The sequence below is a fragment of the Mytilus edulis genome, chromosome 3 (genome assembly GCF_963676685.1).
Source record: "Mytilus edulis chromosome 3, xbMytEdul2.2, whole genome shotgun sequence".
Lineage (NCBI taxonomy): Eukaryota > Metazoa > Mollusca > Bivalvia > Mytilida > Mytilidae > Mytilus > Mytilus edulis.
The window spans coordinates 85,536,804-85,559,730 of NC_092346.1; the positions used below are offsets into that span (position 1 = coordinate 85,536,804).

General features: G+C 31.9%; 2 protein-coding genes across 3 annotated transcripts in view; one reads left to right on the top strand and one right to left on the bottom strand.

The window, feature by feature from the left end:
• Window positions 1-1,656: 1,656 nt before the first annotated feature.
• Window positions 1,657-11,511, bottom strand: LOC139517666 (sulfotransferase 1C4-like). The gene is made up of 6 exons (XM_071308947.1): window positions 11,148-11,511; window positions 9,531-9,757; window positions 8,909-9,038; window positions 3,938-4,038; window positions 3,098-3,272; window positions 1,657-1,914 (listed from the first exon to the last, which is right to left on the bottom strand). Exons 1-6 carry the CDS (start codon window positions 11,290-11,292, stop codon window positions 1,802-1,804), a joined length of 891 nt encoding a protein of 296 aa, XP_071165048.1. The 5' UTR covers window positions 11,293-11,511; the 3' UTR covers window positions 1,657-1,801.
• A 2,813-nt stretch (window positions 11,512-14,324) lies between these two features.
• LOC139514597 (uncharacterized) overlaps window positions 14,325-22,927 on the top strand; it is a 31,794-nt gene continuing 23,191 nt past the window's right edge. The window contains exons 1-4 of one of the 2 annotated variants that reach the window (XM_071304007.1): window positions 14,325-14,955; window positions 19,436-19,913; window positions 20,427-20,522; window positions 21,784-22,013. In XM_071304007.1, coding sequence (XP_071160108.1) covers window positions 19,445-19,913; window positions 20,427-20,522; window positions 21,784-22,013 — 795 coding nt within the window. In that variant the 5' untranslated portion in view covers window positions 14,325-14,955; window positions 19,436-19,444. Of the gene's footprint in view, window positions 14,988-19,435; window positions 19,914-20,426; window positions 20,523-21,783; window positions 22,014-22,927 lie in introns of both variants that reach the window. The other variant, XM_071304005.1, reaches the window with a different exon arrangement.

Sequence of the window (22,927 nt, forward strand, 5' to 3'; positions counted from 1 at the left end):
TGTTAAAATACATATGTACATGCTATATTTGCAACTGGACGTACAGCAACCATGCATATATATCGATACGAATCAATGATGAATTTCAACAGAACTTTCTAGTCGACATCTGACGTCGATTTAGCATGCAGATGATTGATTCATACTAAAGGTTGTTGAATACATTTTTATGAATGATAATGTAAAAAATGGCCTGTCAAATCGAATAGATATTTACTCAAAGTGCTTTTCCGACAAAATAATAGTGTGACCTCTGTAACATCAAGGTACTGAATACAATGCACAATGTAAGACTTAGTGTATAATTTTCATCTATTCATAAAAAAATCCCGAAAATGAATAAAAAGAAATCAAACAAGTATTGGTTTTGGTTTTCTTATTGTTGAAGAACGTACGGTTGCCTATATCTGCTAATGTAACATCCACTTTATTTCAACCTTGGTGGATAGCTGTCTCATTGACAATCATACCCAAGTTTCTCATTTCATATTGAACAATAATTATCAGACTTATTTATTATATAAAGATAAGCAGATGTGGAATGATTGCCTATGAGACAACTTTCCACATTAGACCAAATAAAGTAGAAATTGATTTGATAACTCTACGTCATCGTATGGCTTTCTACAATAAGTAAAACCTATACCGCATAGTCAGATAAAAAGACTCCTGACTTGGGATAGTCACATACCGAGTGTAACTGGGTTAAACTAATTTGAAGGCGACAGCCTTACTCTAACCTATGACAGTGGTATAACAGTACAATATAAAAAGTCAGATGAATATAAAGCAGGAATGCATCTAACAAACACAGCGTGGACGTGGCAGGGTACTTATACATCCCCTTTAAAAGAGTACAGATTAGAGAGTACTCGCATTTACTGACCGTTATAGTTCTTAGCCAAATCAATGTAACAACCAATGAAAAAAAGGCATCTAAGACTAAAATAGAAACCAGTTCACATAACATCAAATGGATTTAGTGTAAAGACGTCATTAACAGTTAAAGTCGTTTTATTTTTTAATAGCTTGCCTTTGTAAAATGTAAAGCGTACATGATATTGAAAAAGACTTCACGTTTCATTAATTTCACTTATTATACACTGAGGTCAAATATCTTCGTAGAAATAAAAAAATCCATATATGATTGTTCAAATCGCCCATATTTGAGCTCATTCAGTTCGGGCAAAATATTTAAGGCAAGACAATACCCGAAGGTGCTTACACTTTAATTATTAATATTAACAATTTATTCTAACATGTTACTTACTCTATTGTTGATTCTAGATGACTTAGTTTTTCAACAAACATGTATTGTAAGCAAAAAAAAAGAATTCTCATGAATTATATAGTACCTAAAGATGAAGGAAACATTGTCTGGATCATTTGATTTCAAAGCATGAGAACTTGAGAGTAAATAATTCAAATATTACTTAAACGGAGGCGGACTCCTTCAAAATGTTTGCATAGTTCAAATAATGTTGCAGTAAATCGTTTGAACTAAGGGAGCTACCATTTGATTTTTATTTTTCAGTCTATTCGGTCCTGCCTTTTTTTTCCTTAGCTTATCCTGACTTTTTTACAACAATTGTCATCCTGCCTTTTTTTTTGCCAAGTTACTCATCCTGCCTTTTTACTCTGCCTTTTTTTTTTTACTCAAAATCCTGTCCTGCCTTTTTTTCAAATTTCATCCTAAAAAATAAAGCAATTTAAAAAAAATGATGCTCTACAACTCTTGGTTTATTTTAACTTCTAATAATCCTATTTTTTGGAAAGAACACCTTGCATTGTGCAATGCATTTCAAAGTTCATACTGGAATGGGATATTGAACTCGTCCATGCGCGATTGATAAAATTTATCAAAATCTTCATTTTGTTGTACTGTAAAATTGTTCTTCCAGTCACCAACAGTACCTGAAAAGAAAATCAACAAATCACAATCTTACTCAGAATTGAAGGTTTTGTGTTTTTTCCTAATTTATGTACAATAAATGAACGAAAAACAAATATGTAACACATAAACAAACGACAACCACTGAATTACAGGCTCCTGACTTGGAACAGGCACATACATACAGAGTTTGGTGGGTTTAAACATGTTAGCGGGATCCCCTAACTTGGGACAGTGGTATAACAGTACAACATAAGAACGAACTATAAAAATCCGTTGATAAAGGCTTAATTCATCAGATGGATAAAAATACAAGTGGACGCGGACGGGTACTTGTACATCTCAACAACAAAAAGACACTAGGTACAGATCTGAGAGTACTCGAAGTTAACTGATAGCTAGTTCAAAGCCTCTGACAACTAAGAACAAATCATGCATTGCATCCAAGACTAAATTATCAATCCGTACACATCCAACATCCAATTGATTTTATGCAAAGACTTCATAAACAGTCAAAGAAAAACATGACCTTGTGCAATTTTTAATCTACTGATAACAAAGTCAATATTTATACCAATAAAAAACATATTCAATGATCTTATTACAGTGCTGAATTGGTAACCTTTTAGAATAAGTTTATTTAAAGGATTGACAAGTTTACCAGGATCGTTTCTAAATTTTCGGGCTCGGTTAACAGCATTTCCGTAAAAGTGAGGATGTGCTATCCAATTAGAAATAAGTTTTCTACAGGTATAACTAAACTTCAAAACCAAATCTTTATATCTATGGAAAAAAATTATTAAAGGTTTCTTAAGTAATTTACGTTAACGAAATCCTTGGCTTAATTATTTACCAGTAATACATAGATTACGTTCGTTAAAATCAAAAACGTCATAACATGCAGACACGGGCATAGCGAACGAGCTGTGAAATAATAACACCGTAAGATGTGCCAAAGGAACATCACCATCTAAAAATGGAAAATTTACAATAGGGAACGAAAAATCGTCCCTTTTGTCGTAAATTTTAGATTGGAGTTTCCCATTTAAGACCGTATTATCTAAATCTAGGAAAGAACAGTTATTGCCGTTTAAATTTGATTTATTTAAAGTAAGTGTCTTTGTGTAAATTTGAGCAGTAAAGTTGGTTGTGCTGTTAGTTAGTGGTGATGAAATTACAGATTTCAGATTTCATTCGTACACATACCTTTCCGTAGTAATGGCGATATTTTGCTATCAATCGAGTAAACATCTAAATGATTGGTCATTGGATTATTACGCATGCTCTCAAAGGAGCAATTCTCACTGATGCGTTCTATAGTTTTGTCGTCGAGTTGTTTTCCAAGAAAATCGCAAATTTTCACTATTTCTTTTTTTAGGTTCTGAAAAAGAAACACACATCCGATTTATGATTGAGATACAAGTTTATAAATATTTTCTATTTTTTTTAAATGCATTTTTAATTGCGTAATGGGCAACATACTAACAATCAGATGATATAACTTGAGTGTTGGATCACTTTCCCACCATAAGTTGGTTGAAAAGTCGAAAAGTCTATTTCAACTTCAAAAGATTGTTTTCTGAAGTTAATGTAATTACAACAAATACCTTTATAGCTCTGTTATACCTATAGCGACTGAATGTCACCATTAAACTAAACTCTTGTTGTGATAATGATGTTTATCGACACTTTTGAGAATCTAAATAATAACTCTCCAGAAAGTATAAATCTGATTGTTTCTAAATAATCATTGAGCAGACTTGCACTATATATATTCTGTTTACTTGTCCTTATTTTTGCCTTCGTTTTAATCCTTTTTTTCAGATACGCTGCCTTAGTTTATAAAAACAAAAACGAATACGGATGCAAGTCTCTTAGTTTTCTTGATGCTAATGCGCTGGTTTATTTGTTCTCGGTTTGATTAATCGATTTCGTTTGAAGTCGCATGAGTCAAACCTTGTAGTGTCTTTACACTTCTTTCTAATTTCAAATTGAGCCGAAAAGGATTTCAACACCCATGCATAAGCATTCGCCTTTTAAACTTACCCTTTTCATATCCTCATAGAATACAATATAAACATTATCATGATCATGTTGTCGCATGTTCCACCAGCTACGTGTAAAATCAAACCAAGATCCATGATCAACTGGATTACAAAAGCACATATGGCATTACATGCAAATAAATAAGAAGGGATATGAAATCTTGAATTATAGTTGAATAACCAATAAATTCATGTCTATAATTTTGAATAGTTAATGTCTACCCTGTAAACTGAAATAAGAGTAACATGTGTGAAGGTCTGTTTTCATTAAGAATAAGCTCAGTGTTTGGTGTTCTAAAACATTTTGGTTTTAATGAATCATTCATATCATGGGTGGAAACATTATATAAGGGAATACAGACGTGTGTAATAAATAATGGATGGGTATCCGAAATTTTTGATAACTCTAGAGGAATCCGTCAAGGGTGTCCTTTATCGGCTTTACTTTTTGTTTTATCGGTCGAAATTATGGCCGAGCGATTGAGGCAAACCTCAGACATTAAAGGTTTTCGCATTACTATAGATAATAAAACACATAGCATCAAAATATCACAATTAGCTGATGATACAACTCTGTTTGTAGTACAAAATCAGATATATCTAAAGCTATGAATATAATTGAAACATTTGGCTCTTTCTCAGGGTTGGGTTGAAGCTAAACCGTAATAAAACAGAAGGAATTTGGATTGGGGCGCTTAAAAACAGCGTAGATAAGATTGAGGGCATACGCTGGACAGACAAACCTGTCAAAGCTTTAGGCATTTATTTTGGTCACGATAGACTTCAATGTGAAAAGTTAAATTGGGAACCTAAAATAGATAACATGAAATCATTAATTAAAACATGGGAAAAAAGAAAATTAACAATGGTTGGGAAAATATTGATCATAAAATCTTTAATATTACCAAAATTTACATTTTTGGCTACTTCGTGCAAAGTTCCAGATATTTACTTGAAAGAAATTGAAAGCTGTTGTTTCAAATATATTTGGGAAGGAAAAAATGACAAAGTGAAAAGAAACACACTTATTGGCGAATACCAAAAAGGGGGGTTAAGAACCAATATGCCGAACTGGAAGATTATTCCTACTAAATATTTTAACAATCTTGGTAAAAACTTTCTTGTTTTTAACATGAATTTAGATGATATTAAATCAATAGATGGACTTGCAAAAATACCCGAATTTTATTTACAAGTAATTTCAAGTTGGGTTAAAACAGGAGGAGGTTTATCAACATTTTCTAATCACTTTTCTAATATTAGAAAACAGATTATTTGGGGAAATAAATATATTAAATGTCGCAACAAATGCTTGTTTTTCCCGAGCTGGGTTAAAAGTGGATTGGTTTATATTAACGACATATTCGATCGTGAAGGAAATTTATCTGAAAGTTTTATTTTAAAAAAGTTAATTAATAAAACAAACTGGATTGCAGAGTTTAAGATGTTAAAATCCTGCATCCCAAAAGAATGGATGCAAGTTTAAAAAAAAGAAAACTCCATTAAGAGTATAATCAATATATGTAAGGTTAAATTAAGATGGCAAAATAAACAAATTGAAACAAAAGATATCAACAATAAAATACTCTATAAAACTTTAGTAGATAACAAATATATAAAGCCAATCGGTATCAACATTTGGACAAGATATTTAAAATTAGAATACATACCACAGATGTCATTTGTATACGATTTTATATTTAAAATTTTAAAGGAAAATAAGTTAAAAATTTTCAGATGGAAACTGCTTCAATATATTATTCCTACAAAGCAGCTACTATTAAAGTGAAAAATATCTGAGAACGATAAATGCAATTTTTGTAAAACAAAAGAAGAAGATTATTTGCATTTCTTTATTACATGTTCATTTTTGAAAGATTTTTGGGAGAAAGTACATTATCTTCTAGCAAAAATGAATTTTCAAAACAAGATATTAGCAAAACATATAGTATTTGGATACAAAATATCAGATTAAGGGTATAACGGTTTTAATTATTTCTTGACAATTATAGGTTTTTGTATTTACAAGTCGTACTATGTATCCGAGCAAAAACTGAAATTTTTAGATGAGTATGCTATGTTTATAAAGGATTTACGAAGGTTTATGAATGAGAACAAAACAGTATCTCAAAATGTATTTTTCATAAAGTTAAAAAGATTAATATAATTGATGGGAATAATGTTTTATTATATTTTATTATATTCTGTGTATTTTCCTGGATACTCAGAAAGTAATTCACAGGGATACTCTATTGAAGCTTGGACAATGAAGTAAAGATGAAACAAGCAATTTGAAGAATGAAGAATATTTATTTGTTGGTAAAAAAAAAAGAATAAGCTCAATAGTTCTATTTTGTTTTTTAATTTCATATACGAAATATATGAGCCGCCCATCTACATCAATGCTTGAACAACATTCTCTAGGGTTCGATTAATTTATCGGTTTTTAATTTGTTGTATTCGTTTCTTGTTATACAAGAACCTATGTTAACCGTTTGAGTTTCTCAGAAAACGGTTGTTCATGCTTGAGGAAATTCACTTCTATAGAGTTTACATCCAAGATCAAAGCAATCATTATTTTTAACATATATTTACCAAAAACATATAGTGTACATTTAGATATAGCAAGGGCTGCTTCATTTAAATCGTGCTTGCACCTTCATTATCTTTTATGTAGTTTTATCAATTCGGTCTGTTCCTCGCGCAATACTTGAGCATACCCGCACGTTTTCACGATGACGATGCTACTACGTCCTCAATACGCTGCTACAACGATGACGCTACGATTATACCACGTTCTGCGAATTCACTACGATTATCATGTCCAACTGACCCAAATGATTGGATGGCGATTGCAGACGAAATTCAGAAGACATTGAACGTTCCACATGCATGTAGTGCATTATATGGCAAACAATTTGCTATTAGATGCCCACCTAAAACTGGATCCTTGTACTACAATGATCTTGATGCACCCGCAATATGTTGTGATTCAGTTTGGATTGGTTAATCTGACATTCTATTGGATCAGGATTCGTTTCAGAGAACCCTCTGCCTCTGTCTCTACCTACACTCCCTCCCTCCGCGTTTTTATATGGAACACGATTCTGAAGTTATTGCTGAGAGCGTAGTAAGATCGCTGTATGACCGTGGTATGATCGTAGTATGGTATCGGTAAGAGCGTGCTATAATAGCATTAGAAGCGTGGTAAGAAAGTGTTGCAATTGGATTAATCGTGGTATGGTCGTAGTGAGGACGTGATGATCGTAGTAAGATCGTGATAATCGTAGTAAGGTCGCAGAATAAGTGTGGTGAGAACGTGGTACAATCGTAGCGGGATCGTTGTAGCAGCGTATTGAGGACGTAGCAGCATCGTGAAAACAACGAAAATCTACATTTTTATGCCGCTCATACCGCGACCTGACCACGATCTGAATTTATTTTAGATCTAGGTGAGCGTGGTCTAGTGTGACTGAAGCTCAACCCACGTTGGTTTCTGATTTCTACTAGTTATTGATATTAGTTTAATTGTTTGAAGAGTTGCATTGTTTGTGCTGTTTGACAAACTGTATCTGTTGGCACATTTTGGAAAAATAAGTTTTGATATTACACTATATGCAATGAATTGTGATGACCGTTGTTTTGTTTGTTTAGATTTGATCAAATGTTTTTCACTTCACTACTCTTTTGTTTGTTTTTTGGGCTTTTTTCATTTTCTCTTCGTAGACATTTAACTTTTGGTTAACTTTAAAGTCTTATCATTACTCTGGTCTTAACATTTTCCTCTGATTTTAGTTCATAATTTTGCAGATGCCACTAAATTCGATTTCATCTTCTCATCAATTGAAGCCAGTGTTTTAAACGGAAAATATCTCGAAGGCAATACGGAAGACAATTTCTAATCTGTGTTACTATTTAATGTTTCATTTAGTATGTTATTTTAGTAATAAGTACATTGATTACTAGGGGAAAAGCTCGCAAACATCAGCAACCTATACATTCTGTGATCGAACTTAGTAAGCCGTTATCCTTAACGAAAATCAATGTTACTGCAATTGATATTCTGGTTCCAAAGTATTGCTTAACGCTATTAAGATCTATTAATAAGGACATAGCACATATTTCAGAAATATAAATCATTTATAAAATATCATACAGACTGAAGAATCGACGATTTAACGAGTTACTTGATCTGCATGATTCTTCTTTTACGTTTTATAGGAGTTCGCGCTTCGTATACAAAATAATTAACGCTTTTACCCGCAATAAATCTACAAAAAAATATATGAGCATTGATTCTCCCTTTTCAAATGTCCGTCAAATTTTAAGTTCCGTATTTAATTATGTTAGTGTTTGCGACTGCAGCAAAGATTTATTTTAATCACAACTTTTTAATTATTGTAGGTCCTGAAATATCATATAGCTCCTCAACGGTTCTAGTTCTTATATGGGTTTTGCTTTCAAATATTCGGCTTGGGCGTTACAGATGAAGGCGCTTCATACGCATGGACGTTACAAAATGTTGTCTTCACATTTTTTTCTTATGCATATGTGTAAATAATACACTTTATTCCATCTAACTGATTACAATGAATAAGCATATGGATACACAAAAAATTCAATAACTCTCAATCAAAAGGATGTTTCACACTTAATTTTCTGGATTTGAACTGAATGTCAAGTCACAATCTTGACAAAATGTTGTGTTTGAAAAAAATTGATATCTTGTAAGTCTGTTGACAAAACAAATAATCAATTGAATACTAGGTATAAGTTTAAACGGTTTTTGCAAGGCGTTTTTTTTTTTTTTTTTTTTTTTTAGATCGCACGAGTTGTCATACTTGACCAAAGCCTTGACAACCGCTTACATTGTCTCTTGGAATGGTTCAACAAAGTATACATCTAGGATTGTTTAAAAAAACATACTGGCTATGATACATGTAAACATAGTTATTGAAAGAAAACCTCTTACCATGCCCATCTTTAAACATGTCTACGAATTCAGTCCATGTGCCCTTAAAATTTCCGAAAGAAGAGCTTGATCTGTAGAAATGATAGTATGAGACACAGAGATCTTTTGGATTCCGAAACATAACAACCACCTGAAAAACATTTATAAACTGTTATGAAAATTTTTATACTTTTTACTAGAATTCAAGCAAATATCTATTATATGCAATTTGCTTGGGTCAATAACTTTTTAAGTTCTTATTATTCCTAAATTTTCCTTTACATATTTTGAATTGAATTACAAAAAAAATCTCGTTGTAATTTTTTAAAGCTACAATACACAAAAATAATCATAATAAACAAACGTTAACAATTTCAATTTGTCCTTATCAAATACCTGATGGGAAAAAATTAAAAATAACAAAATATAATACACATTTTATGTTGACAAATGCGTACGCTCTTGTAACATCATTTTGGTTCACTTAGTTATTTTCTGTTTAGTGTGAACAAGTTAGTGCACTTATGTGTAGAAAACCTGATAATTACAAACAACAGATAGTATAGATAACTGTTAGCAATAGTATCTGTTCTTTTAATTCTGCAAATGTTCATTATCAAAGAGTATTTTAATATTTTCTCACCTTACATTCTTTTTGACATAGTTGGGTAGGTGCAAGTTTTACTGGGAGATGCGTTTTAATAACTCTTGGCGATGGCATGGGATTCGCCAAATCTAGTCCAACTTCATTCAAAATATCATCTTTGAATTCTAGGAAAGGAGACCGGAAGTACACCTGTTGCTTCGACGCTCTTTCAAAGTCTCCATCACTGAGAATTAACCATACTATTTCTTGCATCCATGTTGTACCTTTAAGACAAACAGTAAATATTGAAATACTATAATAATCAAAACAGTTTAAAAGAGAGCAAAACGATTCTAAAGGGACATTCAAACTCATATGGCAAAAGGCAAAAAAAATAAAATACCAAAAGACAAAAGACAAAAGACTGAGTAACACGAAGTAGACTACACGAACCCCACCAAAGTCGGGAGGGATCTATTGTGCAACTGCTATAGAAAGACGTTACACGAGCTTAGAATATACCAACTTATAAAACCATAAGTAAAAGGATAAGGAACAACACTAACGGTAACAAAAACACAAATAGATAGGCACCAGTCAAAAAAACTCTTAAACTAACCTACTTAAATCCACCAAAAATTTGGTTTATCTCAAGAGCTTCAGAAAGATATGCAATTCGTGACCAGTAAACATCAGCCGGTAAGTGATAAGACGCAGTAGTTAATGAATGAATGATATGATTGTGACTGTGGCAAATTGAATTATTTGTGGTATAATGTGACATATTTAAAGATATTGATAGCTGTCAGTTAAATCATGATGTTATCCATTAAACTTTAAGGGAACTGAAAATAAGAATTAGGAGAGTGTTGTGATTGCCAATGATACAACTATCTATTAGAGACCAAAAACCCAAATCAAAGTGCACCATTCGGCCTTCAGCAATTAGTAAGACACATTCCGTATGATAAAAGGCCCCGTAATAACAAAAATATCTTGCAATTCATGCAGACGGCAACCAACGACCATCACGGAATTAAAGGCTCATAGCTTGTGACGTTTACAAATAGCATTGTTATGAAAAATGGTGTAACAACAGCACAACAAAAAATAAGTTTAAATATCAGTTATTGAATGTTTGAATCATCAGATGCGAAACAAGCACACACAAAATCCTAACACAAAGACAGAAACAAAAGATATCGACCTGAGAGTATACGCAGTCATCGGTGCCTCATACACTTTCCGATTAATTGTTTTCCTCACAAAGAGTATCCCAAACCAAACCTTTCACATGTGTTGAAAGTCAATTAAAAGTAATTAATAAACCATATTTTCAACCTTAAATTTCAATTTCAATTTAGCCAGTGTCACATTAATACCCTTGGTTTCAGGTTTTCCCTCGTAAACAGCAACGCTCTAACTTAACATTCATGTTGTCTTATTAAATACGTATATATGCAAACTATATTTAGCGGCGATTTCAAAACTTTCTTGTGGTTGCTTTAATGTTCAACGTCAGTCGGGTGCAGTTTTTGTCTTACAAAGATTTTCAGGCAGAATTAGTTAACGACCCTGGAAATATCAGGATAGTTAATGGTAGAAAAGATGTGTTTTAACTGTTTACTGTGTGTATGCAAGGCAATAATAATAAGTTGTAAATCAATGTCTTACCTGCTTTTGGATAAGTCACAATGAAAACATCGTCGTCACGAACTTCAAAATGTTTTACAGCATCCAGAATGTCTGGTGGACTGTATCCAAAAAATAAAACACCTTCGTACCAGTGTTGACCAGGGAGAACGTGTCGATCCGTCATTATTTAAAGTCCAAGAAAAAATATATTAATATATAGTATCGACTTCGGCCTCCTATCACTTAGTGATGTCAACATTTCATTGGTCTTTCAGTTCAAAGATAGTCAAACATTTATTGATTATCATTTCATCAATTAAAACATCACTTTAGGGTGAGAATGGTTTATCTATTTTGATAGATAGTTAGATAGTTTTCATATTCGTTATAATCTATTCTATATGCTTATAGTTAAATAAAGTGTGCATTTTACGAACATCAATTTTTGTCATTTTCTACAATGTTCATATTAAAGAAAAGGAAGCAAGACGATAAATACAGAAAAAAAATCGAACTTACAGCAGATTCCATTGAGTGTGAAGCCAAATGTAATATATTTGGTTAGCTTGCTTGTTAGCTGAACCGTGAAGTCATTGTTAGGTTAGGTACATTACCCTAATTTAAGAATAGACTAGTCCGACAGAAAACCAATCGATCTGTCTGTTGGACTATGCTACTTTGAAAGGAGGGTAGTATACCAACTTATAAAGACTTCACGGTTCAGCTAACAAGCTAACCAAATATATTACCTTTGGCTACACACTCAATGGAATCCGCTGTAACAGTACTATACTCATAAGTACAGAAATGTCGTAAACGAAACAGTACTATACTCATAGTGAACAATGTATTATGTGGTTAACAAGACTATACATTTTATGGGAGCCTCAACCAGTATGACTACTTTCCAATAACACATGGTATAACAGTATAGGATCATCAGGTTTTTTTTCCAGATTTGTAATTCTATCCTGTAAAAGCTAATGCAGTATGCATACTGTATGAAGTTTATACATTGCTGCATAAACTCAAATTCAAATTGTTACTTTTATCTGCATCCTTCGTATTTAAATCAAATAATGACGAAGAATTAATTAAAATAAAGACAAATCTAAATTGCAATTCCCCATTTACAAATTCTTCAATCCATCATTTTATTTTATATTGCTAGAATTAAGGCATTGAAATAGTTCTTGTTATTCATTATATATTCCATTTAGAAGCCGTTTGTCGTGTAACGGGATATGGCATCCAACTCTAAATTCCAATCAGAATTATTTCTCTTTTATAGAAGCCATTGGAGCTTAAGTACATCACTAATAGTCTCAAAGTAGTTTATACAAACATGTTTCTAGAGTATGATCGATAAGTTTATAAAATTGATCGAGGTTAAGATACTTATAAAATTAATGTTTAACAGGTCTTGTAACACTAACGGTACCAACATTACTGCACTATAAGCGCATGTCGACAATTATTGTCATTTGTACTTAGCGAATTAAATCCATGTATCCGTTGCGTTCGTTCACCAGTGAAAGTGATACACGACTGAAAACACATATCATATTCATAATAACTCTTAATATCATCACAACAATGTTAAATTGTAAATACTCTAAATATATATGTGTTGGATTTATCAATTTGTCTTACTATTAGGGGCACTCTCATCTTCACAACTTTAACTTATTCGATGACAAGAATGACAGCTGTTAGAATTAAACATTGTTTTAAACACGTTTTACGAATATCGAAATTTTAATTATGAGTAGCACTCAAAAAATATAAGTGAATCAAAATGTCAAATATAACCAAATCAGCACGTACAGGTGACATCGAAACCATTTATGAGACAACAAGCTCTGTATCTTGCAAGCTTTCATTGGTTCCCTTTTTTAGTCCTTCATCTTTCCCTAAGATATCACATCAAAATGATATTGGATAGAAAATGAACACCACTTAGGAAAAATAAAAGAATTAATTAATTTTTCACCTTCTTTATAATAACAATTGCATGAATGATTTAATAGACATATACAATATTTGTAAAGTGCATTTTGAAAATATAAAATTTATTTGACGAGCCTAAGAAACAGAGGGGAAGGCGAGGCTGGCCGATCTTCAATACATTTGACATTTTTCTACACTGTATGAAGATTGTTTTATCCTGCAAATGAACACTGAACTTAAAAGCTTTGTTTAATTTCTTCAAAATCTTGTAATTTGTTTGGAATCCACAAAACTATTAAAAACAAGGACTAGGATGAGGACCCCAAATTGAACTTTTTCGTAAACAGTAACTTGAATCTGATGTTCAGTAAATTCACTAATTGTCGTTTGTTGATGTGGTTTATAAATGTATCCCGTTTCTCGATTTGGTTTTCCCGTTTGAATGGTTTGACAGTACACATGTCATTTTTGGGGCCAATTATAGCTTGCTGTTCTGTGTGAGCCAAGACTCCGTGTTGAGGACTGTACTTTGATCTATAATGGTATATTACTTTTACAAATTGTGACTTGGATGAGAGAGTTCAGTGTCTCATTGGCACCCATACCACATCTTCTTATATCTGAATGTGAATGTTGCTTAAATTTAGATATTGTATGTTTGTAATGATTGTCATGTTTGTCTTGGTAACAATGCAATATTTGGATTTTACACCAATAAAATGATTTGATTTGATTTGATTTGATTATATCTATAATGTCATATATATTTTTTTAACTTATCACTTGTTTATATATTTAACATACTATATAGTAAAAAATCATTTCTGTAGATCACCGAAAGGAGAAGTGGTCTAGAACATAGTATTATTTTATTTAGGGGGTTCACTATACACGCAAATTTTTATTAGTCTTCACTTCAAGGTTAATCGAGCAAATTTTATTAAATAAGGCTTTTTACAGTTTTTTTTACTTTACTACGGGCTCATAAGGATCTTAAATCTGATTTTATTGCTGTGTCCACAATAGACAAAGCAGTATTATTCTACGCATTTCACCTGTATCGGTTTGGACAATTCCATGAACTATTCCATACACACACCATTATGCTTAAGGGGTTTTCATATGTCATGTCAAGATGATATAGGCTATTTACCGTTGTTTGCCACAAACAAAAAACTTGGAAAAGTGTTTAATTTGTAGTCATAAAATATGTTACAGTGGATTTATTTTTTAAATCAGGGATTTTCAGCATGCCTGGTTGGTTAATATGTAGGTATTTGTTTCACATACTTTTTGAGTTTGTTTTCACCTTTTTCGAAGGTTATCAATAAATTAGTAAATTTATTTTCCTGGATTTTATAAAATACATATTCAAAGTCTGGGACTTATTTAAAATCACTTGCACAGATAAAAAGAAAAGCGAAATTTTTGAATTGAAAAAACCAACAAAAACGGATTAGATTTAAAAGCATCTATGCAAATAAACTTTTGTTTCACATTATGTAACATTGAATAAACATTTGTTTACACTCTATATTTAGCTGTTTTTGCTTATAACAGCTTTGGGATCGTGTTTAGTGCTTTAACTTATTAGTGTAATTTGAAACTTATCTATATATAGATTTTGATAAATCACAGGATATGTGATAAAAATAGTTCAGTAAATTCCACAAGCTATATTTGAATTTATTTATATTGCTGTCAAATTGTTATTATAACTGATAAAAATATATCTTTTATATTATTTACTATTTCATATGTAATATGAAGTGTACATACAGTGTTAATACGAAGTGGAAAGTGGGTGCATAGAAATCCTTATTTTCACTTTGTGGATTGGTGATTTCCCCCAGATTGAATAGATATCAGGAAGAAACGAAACCATTTTTAATTCGCAGTAAGTAATTCGTTTACATGCAATTAGATCTGGTAAGTTAAGAGATTCTGTTTTCGCAAATGAATAAATAATTATTTTCGTTATATTTACATCTTTTCAATTATCACCAACATGTATAGTCCAGCGTATATATAAAGGTATATAAAAATATATCATGTAAAATGTATGATGAGTATTTTCGTCATTACTCAATTCTTACTTACCCATGTTACATCACCGACTATGAATTGGTTAATAATAATTGATTGATTAGTGTGTCAACAACAGTGGCGGATCCAGGTTAGGGGTTGAGGGGTTCCGGGGTTGGAACCCCCCTTTTTTTGAACGATCAATGCATTTTAATGGGGACATGTGGTTGGAACCCCCACCCCCTTTTTAAAATTCTTAGTGAATATCAGATGCATGATCAAACATTTACAACTTTTTTGGTATTTGAAACCGTTGAATATTAAAACTTTGCCTCCGCGATTTCCAGCAATGACCCTAGCAGCCATTTTAGAGATATGACTGAAAAGGGCAGTAGAGTCCTTTATATAACATCTTTTCATGGGAACTTTCAACTTAGACAAAGATGTCAATTCTAAAACTTGTTTGTACTCGGCGCATTACTGGGGCTCGGTAGAATTTCGTCCTTCCCCAATTTCTCAGCCTAGTTTATAATTTCTTGACATTGACTTAATATTGTATTTGTATATGTCGGACTATCGGACCGTCGGATTATAGAACTGTCGGACTATTAAACCGTCGGACCATAGAACTGTCGGACTGTCGAGCGGACCCCTCAAACATATATCTTGAATAAGATGAAAATAAGAAAATGACAATGAGACTCTCTCTCTACCACAGACCAAACGACATAGAAGTTACAATTTTAGGGCACCGTAAGGCCTTAAAAAATGAGCAATGAGACAAACCCATACTGTATAGTCAGCTACATGTATAACTGGCCCCGAAATGAAAAATTTCAAACAATTCTAACGAGAAAAAAAACCTATTTATGTACAAAACAATGAATGTCTTAAATCTGGTTAGGAGTTACATTAGTTGGCCTCTACACGTCATGACGGGGATTTTAAACCCATAAGTTGATGATTTAGTAACGGATTTGGTCTTTTATTTTCTTGCCGAGTTGCTGCCTCGTTAACTGATACACACATGTATATGACAATGTATGATAGTATCATATTGACAGTTATAACTGTTGAGACGTAATAACAAAAACTTTTTAACAAATACAGAGGGATAATTGTGTCCAAAAAACCTCACAATTATTTTCTTGTTTTTATTCTTGTTATTACACATGTATATCTAAAGTCCATTTTTTTTTCTTTAATATATACTTGTTGCAGAAGAAAGACCGTTATGATGTTATTTGATATTTGTTCTTCTTCGCAAATGTGTTCAGTGGTGCCTGTTTATATCTGCTAAAATATCAGATTTTTATTTGGTTATAGTTACTAGTATTCATAATGTCATTTGAAATTAAAAACTTAAGTCTTCTCGCTAAAAATGTTTCCCGTTTCTGTTTCATTATTTGATAGTATATTTATTTCCCTACAAATACTAATACATTTGTAATTAAACAAAATAACATGGAAATATGTCCTGTAAAACTTAGGTTTTATCAAGAACCTTTTCCTTCTTTGCATTACTTATTATTGTATTGATATTTTCTATGAAAAATGTGCCATTATTTGAAGGTAAGTTTGTAGACTCAATCATTGAAATTGAGTATGTTAAACAATCATTCAGCGTCTGTTAGTGTTTAATCTTTTGACGTATAGTCTGTTGGTTTAAAGTGTGTCCATTCAAGGTATCCTGTACAATACGTTCAGGTTTAAAGTGTGTCCATTCATGGTATCCTGTACAATACGGTCAGGTTTTTATTGTATTAAATCAAACAATTTTTCAGACTGAGTTTAGAACTTGCAACCGTAGTGTATTTGAAGAATTATACATTCATGACATTGTATCTTCGAATATTCTTATATAAATCGATTATGATTTCAACGTGGTATATATACTAGTACAGCAATATTTTTCTATATATATTTTTCCCGGCCAGTATTTTGCAGTGACTAATAAATCGTACTTGACTGAACAGGGAAGCATTTATAGATTTGTCTTAAGTCCCTCTTATGCAACCGAAAACTATATATATTATGACGTATAAAACACAAATATGAATTGAATGTCATTTGTTTAAAGTTACAATTGTTTCATAGTTGTGAGACTGCTGAATAATGACCAGTATGATGGAACATATATATGACGATTTAACATTCTGTTGAAGCAACCCATCTCTAAGTATAATACTCAGAATGTTCATTAAAGAGACTTGTGTTAGCCTTAAAGGATCTTAAAGTTAACTAGAGGTCAAGGATTCCAAGCAACTGTCTATATACACAACGATCTAATTAAAAATCATCCTGAAAACATTTAAAGCATATAACATTAGCAAGGGTTTGAAACGGTCACAATACTCAAATTGAATCCATTTTGCAACAACAAAAGAACCCCAAGAAAAACCATAAAAACACATACCGATTGGTAACACTTTATTAACAGGGGAAAAGTAACGGAAACGTCTACAAAAAGGCTACTTTAAAAATATCAACTTAAAATATGTCACTGGCATCCATTTCATACCAAAAGAATGAATAAGAAGCATGGACTATTGTCAAAGTTCTGAGAAATAAAACAAAACGTCTGTGTTATTCCATGTTTACGGATTTGTTATTCAGCATTCATGAGTAAAATTGAGGCACTCCTTCTTACAGAATCTTCAATTGTTTGGGGGTCGATTCAAACCCATTTTCTTTGATTAAAATTAAGTTTGTTGAACAACATAGTAAATAAGAATACATCTACAAAGAAACACTGAATGGGAACATTGTTTGTTTCTTAAATAAACGTTGGTGAAAAAATGTCAAAATAGGTGTAATTTACCTTTACTTATTGCGAACCCTATCATAGTTTTCCATAGATTCACCTGCAAGTTACCTGTCCATTTAAACTTTTGTAAGTTCTATTGTCCCATTGAACAAATACAACAGGTATTGTTCTCTGTATAGTTTATTTGATGGGACCTTTAAATTTCTTCCAAGAGAAATTTATCACTCATTGATTAATTTACCTGAGTAAAAAAAATTCTTCCAAATAAATGAAAATACACTTGTTATTGTTCAATATACCCTGGTTGTTGTTTTTTTATTCTTCATTCAAAACTGAGGTTTTGTTATGTGTTCATGAAAGGATGTCAAGAGTGTATTTATTAGGACAGAAATCAATATAATAGATGCCCAAGGTGTATGAATGTGTTTTTTGTTTATTTTTCAAATTCTGTAAACCAGCTTATTTTCACAAATAGTTATTCATCTCAACTTATTCCTTTTATGTTGATTTCTCAGCTATTTATCTAAATAGATTAATAATTTTCTTGCTGTTTTATGTAAGGGAAGACCAAAAAGTAACATTTGTACAATAATTTATTTGTACTCTTATTTTATAAAATCACTGTTATTTTACTTCTGACCAATACAAGAGCTGCAATATGTGATGCAGTTATAGATGGCATAACGCTTGAAAAATCGGAGAACATTTTTAAACACTGTGGATATATTCATTAAAATATTATCTCCCCTGGTTATTGTTGAGTCTGACTGTTCATGTATTATGTAGTTCTTTTGATTCATACAAAGTGCAAATTTTGCATTGGATACATTATTTACACATTACATCAATTTAGATAAAAAGAATATTTTAAGAATTACATGGTTAATTTGATTAAAAAAACGCTTTAATTTTTCATCTTGAATAATTTTGAAATCTTACAACTGATTTTGCAAACTAACGTAACTAAATAATAGCAATGCACGCTTGGCTGAAATTCATTTTATTATCATAAATACTAGAGTATGAACAAACTAATCCCCCTTAGACAAGCTTACCCTCCTAAAGGTTATAAGGTTAATTATACAAAAGTTTGAGCAGAAATCAACTTTTAATTTTTGAATCAGTGTTAATATTGAAACTATTAAAAATGTATTATTGATATTGAATAAATACAATGCCACATGCAGTTTTGCAGGAGTTCTTATTTATTATTTGTACATGTATTTTTATCATTGACAGTTCAATTTTTTGTTCAGGTAAATTAATCAATGAGTGATAGATTTCTCTTGGAAGAAATTTAAAGGTCCCATCAAATAAACTACATAGAACAATACCTGTTGTATTTGTTCAATGGGACACTAGAACTTACAAAAGTTTAAATGGACAGGTAACTTGCAGGTGAATCTATGGAAAACTATGATAGGGTTCGCAATAAGTCTTTACACATTTTTTTACTGAATGGTATGCAAACTTCATAGCAAAATAGAGTGTGTTTGAAAGTATCGTTTATTGAACTGAAAATTAATTAAAAAAATATGTTGATGATGAAAATGTGATGAACATAATTTTCAATTACATGTTTCAGTTTCCTAAAATGGCGACCGGTAGAGACCCTAATGAAAAGGACGGTGAAGATCCGTGGTTGAAGGCCGTAGAAAATGCTGATGTTTTTGTAATGTATAACAATGACGATGAATACGAAATATCTAAATACATTTTTACCATTTTTCAAAACAATAAAGTGACCTATGTTTCTCCAGAGGAACACATCATGCCCGGATTTAGAACGTACCAGGCAATTGATCAAGCTATTTCAGCGAGTAAGAAAATGTTATTAATTCTTTCTAAAGAGAGCATAGAAAATTTCTCTTTTTCGCTGGAAACACTATTAACATTGGAGAAAAGTTTGCAGACCAATAAGCTCCGACTTATCATTCTTTTGAAAGACGGCCTTGGTGAAGAGAATATTCCAAAGTTACCCATGCTACAGTTGGCAAGTCATGTGATCCTCGAAAGAAATTTACATGAGAAATGTATCATGAATGTTATTGAAATGATTCGTGGTTAGTACTTTAGATTTAACAACCCAATATAATGTCCCAATCGAAGACATTTTTTTTAACGTTATCAAAAATGTATACGTGCGAATATTAAGATTATGTTCAATTAGTGTAGGCTGCCATTTGAAATGAACTGGACACAGATGTACATGTTAATTGGATTGCGCTCTGCTCTTCCTACAACCCAGTCACTTATTACATTTTTTTCAAAGACTATTAATACAATTAACTATTCCTGATTTTATAAGGATGTTGTTTGTATAAGTATGTGTACCTTTAAGGAAAAAAGACCCCAAATTACAATAGTTTCTAAAGTGTACAACCTTAAACATATAGGAGTTGAACTGGACAGCCAACTAAAACTACTCAAACAAAAGCAAAACATTACTGCAAAATTGTCTTAAAGATTATCACCGACGACATTTCACTTTTCCGTAATAGACTATTGGTTAAATCGGAGTACTCGTTTAATTTCTTTAATTTCCGTATTTATGTGAATATTTTTAATCTTTGTAGCTGATGTCACCATTGACTCTGTGTTGCCTGCTGGTAATTTAGCCGCTGGAATGGCATGGTCACATTTCACAGGGTATCTTGAACTTGTTCTCCCAGGTATAAATATATAGCTTAAGGTATCATTATTGCAAATAAATTTTCATCACGTCTGAGTTTCTATAGCAAGTATAATCAAATAGAATCTTAGTGCACAGACTCCGACATTTAAATATTTTTTAAAACTTTAATCGTATGAGCTACAGACTCGGAGTTACATTAATGGATCTATAAACAACATTACCGTAACGATAGGCAGGTGTCTACAGTAACAGCCAGCTTCCAAACCAAATTGTATGTATAAAAGAATTGAGTATACTAGGTTTTACATACTTGTGGGACTTACTAACGGTGATGCATAGATTACGTCCATTGGATTCTATAACGTTCATTAACAGACAAAAAGTAATGAGCATGGCAAATTGTATTAAATTAATGGTGCTATGAAACCAAGAGGAACATCAGCGTCCAAGAAAGATAAATTGATAATAATGGAAACAGCTTCCTCTTTGTCGTTTTGATAGAAAAACTGAAATATCTTTATATAGGAAAGGACAGTTATTACTGACTATCTTAGATTTATCTAAAGCAATTTTGATTAACTGCTACGTTTTGCAATTTTAGGTAGACGTTTTTTTTTTACCATGATTTGATTAGTAATGCCACTCACGATATCTGTAAATCCCCGACAGAGTCAATCATTGACATACGGAGAAATATTTCACTAGGTTAAATAGAAGCAGCAATTTTTGTTTTTGTAATTTATCTTACGAATGGAAATTTTAAAAAGCTGTGGCTAGATACCTATCTTTAAACAATTGCGCTAATAATGCAATTTTCCATATACTTTACATTTCAAGATGGCGTAACTCTTGTTTTGTTCAGCACTTATTTTCGAATTTGTCCGAAACATTGCTGACATAAACCTATGTTATACGTTTCATAAAAATCCGAAAAGAATTGTACAAATGAGACTTATGAAACAAGTTTCATAAATCTATGAAAAGAATTCGACACATGAGAGCACTAACAATGAAATTTTAACAGTATAAAGTAAATGTTTGCAAGGTGTATAATTCTTATAAAAATAGTCAATCGGTACTGATTTTCAAATTTGCAAGATACATTATTGATAAAAACCTATGTTTTAAGTTTCATGAAAATCAGGCACATGAGAGAGCTAACAAGACAAGACTGACGGACACACGGTTTATCTATGTTCCCCGCAAAGCGTTCCACTGGGGACAATAATACAGCGTTACAAACGTTTGCTGATCTGTGCTATATATATAAACATTATATTTAATATTTGTTCTTCTAGAGCTTGCACAAGGAATACAAAAGTGTGACTGGTTTAATGACAACCCTGGACATATGCCTCTCTGTCTCTTCATGTTATTACCACATAGTGGAAGAAGTACAGGTAAACTTGGTGATGATGATCGAGACGTTGAGGAGGTAGGACAAATTGAAATAATAATAAATCACAGACCATACAGCCCAAAAGTGTGTAAAGTTACAGAAAGGGATAAGAACGGACACATTAAAAGCGTAAGTATCATGTTATGTTCTACATAGCTTTTACGTTAGTATGTCACAAAATGGTTTTCGATACGAAAAGTAGTTGTGTAGTAAATGTGAATGAGACAGCAACCTAGTGGTACAAAATATCCAAAAGAACTTTTTACATAAATAAGCCCGTTAGTTTTCTCGTTTGAATTGTTTTACATTGCCATTTCGGGGCCCTTTATAGCTGACCATGCGGTATGGGCTTTGGTAATTGTTGAAGGCCGTACGATGACCTATGATAGTTGTTAATTTTTGTGTCATTTTGGTATCTTTGGGACATTTGTCTCATTGGCAATCATATTCTTTTTTATATTTTATCCTGATAAGTTTTATTTTACCGTGCACTAGTCTTAACCTTTTAATACATTCTGTAGAACCAACGGAAAAAACAAGGTTCATATCACTATGAGCATAATCACCTTTCTTCTCAAATTATCACCCGATCACCAAATCTGTGGAAATAATTCGATTGCTTACATAGTTATATGAATGAAAAAACTACTGCTGGACGCTTTGTAAACATCAATCAATTATTATAAATCAACGTTCTCCTTTTTTCAAATCTTTGGTATGTTTTAAAATATTCGGTTTGATAAATTCTACAAACAAATAAATGAAACAATTTATATGAAAGAGAAAATTCCGAAAGCCTTAAACTTTGGGTTTTGAAAATGTTGATAGAGTATTAATGTCATTTTTTGTGGTGGTAAATTTGTTAAACGTGATTTGTATATAATTTCATTCACTTGTATAAGTCTTGTATATAGCTAGATTTTAAAATTTGCTGTATTGAAGACCCATTCGTGGCCATCGGCTGTTTTATGCTCTTTGGTCGGGTTGTTGTCTCTTTCACACATTCCCCATTTCTATTCCGAATTTTATGTATTATAAGCTAT

What these genes read in the sequence shown, in the direction of transcription:
- LOC139517666 (XM_071308947.1), bottom strand. Translation starts at nt 11,292, where the DNA reads ATGACGGATCGACACGTTCTCCCTGGTCAACACTGGTACGAAGGTGTT. An exon ending in TATGTCAAAAAGAATGTAAG is followed by an intron (nt 9,039 to 9,530) that starts GTGAGAAAATAT and finishes AATGTTTTTCAG; the next exon opens with GTGGTTGTTATGTTTCGGAA. An exon ending in ATCGCCATTACTACGGAAAG is followed by an intron (nt 1,915 to 3,097) that starts GTATGTGTACGA and finishes TTTTCTTTTCAG; the next exon opens with GTACTGTTGGTGACTGGAAG.